The sequence below is a fragment of the Austrofundulus limnaeus genome, unplaced genomic scaffold (genome assembly GCF_001266775.1).
Source record: "Austrofundulus limnaeus strain Quisiro unplaced genomic scaffold, Austrofundulus_limnaeus-1.0 Scaffold253, whole genome shotgun sequence".
In the NCBI taxonomy this organism is placed as follows: domain Eukaryota; kingdom Metazoa; phylum Chordata; class Actinopteri; order Cyprinodontiformes; family Rivulidae; genus Austrofundulus; species Austrofundulus limnaeus.
In genome coordinates, this window is record NW_013952655.1 from 94,382 (window position 1) to 98,730 (window position 4,349).

The 4,349-nt window shown below is 42.1% G+C and overlaps 1 protein-coding gene across 1 annotated transcript; it reads left to right on the plus strand.

Annotated features, from left to right (window-relative positions):
* On the plus strand, window positions 1-2,542 carry LOC106526025 (PR domain zinc finger protein 13). The gene is made up of 2 exons (XM_014020461.1): window positions 1-195; window positions 895-2,542. The coding sequence occupies exons 1-2, from the start codon at window positions 189-191 to the stop codon at window positions 2,379-2,381; spliced, it is 1,494 nt and encodes a 497-aa protein (XP_013875915.1). The 5' UTR covers window positions 1-188; the 3' UTR covers window positions 2,382-2,542.
* Window positions 2,543-4,349: the final 1,807 nt, after the last annotated feature.

Below are 4,349 nucleotides of genomic sequence, written 5' to 3' on the forward strand. Positions count from 1 at the left end.
CTCCTCCTCTTTATGAGGCGTTAACAGATGGGCCGCCGCCATTGTTTCTGGAGACTTGCGATTTCAAGCAACAGCTGCTGTCACTTCCACGGGAAAGCGCGCACGAGGGAAAGGCCCGCTCTCAATGGCCCGGCTCCGGAGCGCCAGATTGGGCTGGGCGTTTGCCCTTTTGATGGAGATCATAAACAATGGCCTGTATGAGAATTACAAAATCATTACATCTGTATTATCTTTTGAGTGCTCGACTGGGGGTCATTTGGATGGCTCCCTGTGCCTATTTCCCATTTGGCACCAGATCTAAGAGGCAGAATCTGAACCATTTGGTACCTGATGTTACTTCCCATATTTTAGAATTTTGCTCCTGATAATATATAAAAATAAAGAAATTGATATTTAACAAATTTTAATTTTATTGTTTTTATTTTATGCTTATATTTTGTCCAACAGGTTATCAAACACATTCTTCGAATTTTACGCACGGATTAAACATTTTAAACCCAGAAATAAATATTATTTTTATGCGTTTAATAAATGATAAGTATTTATTTAGTTGTGTTTTATGCCGTGAATATATGTGTGAAGTGGTGGTGTACGTGATGTTTGAAAGTTGGAAGGTAGYGCAAAAATGCTTCAGTTTTACGCACGGATCTGGATTTTACGCACAGAAATAAATGTTAAWAAAATACATGTTTTAGAGTTTAATGTGTCTAATAAATAATCAGTTTAGTTAGCTGGTTGGGTTTTATGGCGTCTCAGTGAGTTTAAACTATAAAATAGCGTCGGGGRATGTTTTATTTTCTTTAAGTTACTGTACAAATTTACGCACGGATTTGGATTGTATTCATGGTAATAACACTAATCCAGATTGATCTCTTATGTTTTGCTTTTCCACAGGTGATGAGCGTTACATCTGCTGGTACTGCTGGAGAATATTCAAATACCCGAACACACTCAAGGCCCACGTCCACTTCCACTGCGCTCTGAGCAACGGACGGGGGTTTACGACGAGTGAGCAAGCCAGAGGCAGCGAGTCCTTCAGCAGGTCCCCCAAATCCGGAGACATTCCCAACACSTCCACCTCTCCCAGGAGCAGCCACAGTACCTCGTCCGTTTCAGACTCCGGCAGGAGGGTGGTGTCCTCCTCTCCGTTCCTAAACAAAACGGGACTGTCAAAGAAAAGCAGCTCGGAGGAGCAGGACAGGGCCCTTGATATGAGCGTTACATCAACCAGGAACCACCAGGGACACCTCCTGGGTCTGGGCGCTACATCTTCAGTGCTGGGCAGCATGGGCTTCTATCCGGGCGTGCGCTCCGCCTTCAAGCCCACCGGCGTGTCCAAGGTCCCGGATCCTTCCAGAGAGGAGGCCAACGGGAAGACGAGCGGCCTCGGCTTCAGTAAGCTGGTCGGGAACATGAAACCAATCCGCAGTTTAGGAGAGGGCCTGAACGGAGGCGGGAGTCACCCTGCAAAGTGCGCACCTGCTMTTCTGGACTCCTCATCTCCGATGGTTCCGTGCGCAAACCCTATCCGGGGTTTCCCGTTGCTGCAACACGTGGAGGAAACCTCRGCTTTTAAACACGTAGAGAGCCGGATGCACTCCGGCCTGTCCCCGTCCCGTTACCCCCAGATGCCCCCGGGACTTCACTTTGAAAGGTTTTCTCTCCCTCACTTTGACGGAGTGAAGTCTTACAGCGGAGACTGTAACCTCCCTCTCATGCCCTTCACCGTGTATAACGGGGAGCTGCTCTACAGCTCGCCCTACTATCCGCTCAAATTCCACTTCAGCAACCTCCTCAAGTACCCAGACTCCGTGCCCTACTTCGGGCCGCCCCCCCTCACCCAGGACCTGGGCTCCATCACAAACATAGACCGGGAGATCGCCATGCACACTCAGCAGCTGTCMGAGATCGCCGCGGAGAAGAACCGGGCGCGCATGGACCCCATACCCACCGGGAGCGCGGGCGGCACCGGGTCGGGCAAGCCCAAAAAGGGACACCTGTGTCTGTACTGCGGCAAGCTGTACTCGCGGAAATACGGCCTGAAAATCCACATGAGGACTCACACCGGCTACAAGCCGCTCAAGTGCAAAGTGTGCTTCCGGCCCTTCGGGGATCCGAGCAACCTGAACAAACACATCCGGCTGCACGCGGAGGGAAACACGCCCTACAGGTGCGACTTCTGCGGGAAAGTGCTGGTCCGGAGGAGGGACCTGGAGCGGCACGTGAAGTCCAGACACCCGGGACAGAGCGTGAAGAAGCTGGACGAGAAGCCGGGCGGCCTGTTCGAGGACGCGGAGCAGAAGAGCGACAATGACAGTGATGTGGATGTGTGCTTCACTGACGACCAGAGCGACCAGGAGTCCGGCAAAAAYAACCACTGACATGTTGACTTCTGCTCACACACAACAGATCACACACAGGAAAAAACAATCGGTCTCTTGTCTCAGAGCCATCTAAGGGGCTGCACASCAAATAAAGTGAAGAAAACAATCTTTTACAGATGAAATATTGCTTTTTGGACATTAAAAAAGATCAAATTTGATGTCAAACACTTCAAATTTTTATATTTTGATCCTTTTTTCAGTCTCAGATATTTAACCAGTCGACAGCTGTCACGTGCATTTCTGCTCATCAAATAACAGAAAACAGAAAAAAAGAGTGGATCTAAACGTCTGCTGCTGGTCTTGTTTGTTTTGAATGCCAATCATCATAATAACACAAACAAACAAACAAACAAACAAACAAACAAACAAACAAACAAACAAACAAACAAACAAACAAACAAACAAACAAACAAACAAACAAACNAACAAACAAACAAACAAACAAACAAACAAACAAACAAACAAACAAACAAACAAACAAACAAACAAACAAACAAACAAACAAACAAACAAACAAAGCCCTTTGTTTACAACGCAGACGCTGCAGCTGCGCATAAAACCAGTGATCATTTGCAGACATTCTTCCTCGTCCTGCAAAAACTGAACACGAGGCTTGGTAAATTTCACTCTGGGTAGTGTAAAAAAATAACAACACAAAATAAAACGATCTTTGTTTCCATGAAATGATTGATGAGAACAACGCCTGATCCAAAAAGTGGAATAAAAACACGTTTCTTCCTGAAAATATTGTCATTTTGTAGAAAAAGTTGTTTCCTTTGCTTTTGKTTTTGTGAATAATTTCCCCGCTCTTAAACTGTCAGTTGCACTTTAAAAACAACGTGTTTCTTTTCTGTTCACTAATGTTACCCCCCCCTCCCCCCATCCAAAAACAGACGCTTATATTTGCACTTTCTGAAACGAGCTGTTTTTGAGCRGGTCCCAGTTTTATTTAAGGAATTCTAAGCAGAGAAAGAAGATGTATTGATTGCAGTTATGTAAAATATGATATTCCATATTTCAGTGCTGTATAAGTGTTTATAAGTGATGTTGGAGGACAATGTTTGATTTGTAATAATTAAGTGGTTGGTTTTTGAATAAATTAAATTTAAAATGATCTTTGAGGTGTTTTATTTTCATTTAAATAAAACAAGAATTTTAGTTCTTTTCCCAGGATCAGAGGATTTTTTTATTCATCCCTGAGAGTTTTAAGGTTAATAAAGATAAAACAATCTCAAAAAACATTAATCAATTTTTTATTTCATTTTTTTATTTTATTTTATTTTTGTACAACAGTTAATTCTCACACTGTAAATCCTCACCAGAGCCTCACCAGTAGACTGGGCATTTAGTAACCCTTTACTTCTTTCCTCTTATTTAAGATGTATGAATGAAAAAAAAAAGAATGCCATTTATTCAACCAGTATAAAGAAAGGAAAGCTTGAAATGTTTGAATACTTAAGGAGATTTTTTCAAATAGGAAATAACTGCGATTTTACTCGTTTGCACAAGTTATTCTCTTTCAGACCTTATCTGGACCACTGCAATCAAACATTTTTACTCTTCTTATTGAGTAAAAATCACAATAGCTTAATTTGCATCATACAGGGTATTTTCTTATCATTTATACCTTGATTTTAGTCTTCAAGAAAACAGGTTTTTATAGAATTTGCCATAGCAAAAAATTGTGCACTGTAAAATAACAATACACCCACAAACAAACATACTAAGTTAAAAACAAAGTAAAATGTTTATGGGCTGTGGAGAAGAAGTTGCTAACCATAATGCAGAAAACACACTTACCTTATATTGCTACATGTCTGTAAATAACAGAATAAAACTGACAAATAGTTAATCTTCATGACAAACATTTTAAAAATCTTTAAAAAAAAATCAAGCTTATTCTTCATTTCTAAAAGTTTGAGTATAAATTTGAGATGGGTTTGGAGGGCTAAGAAGTCAGTCTTA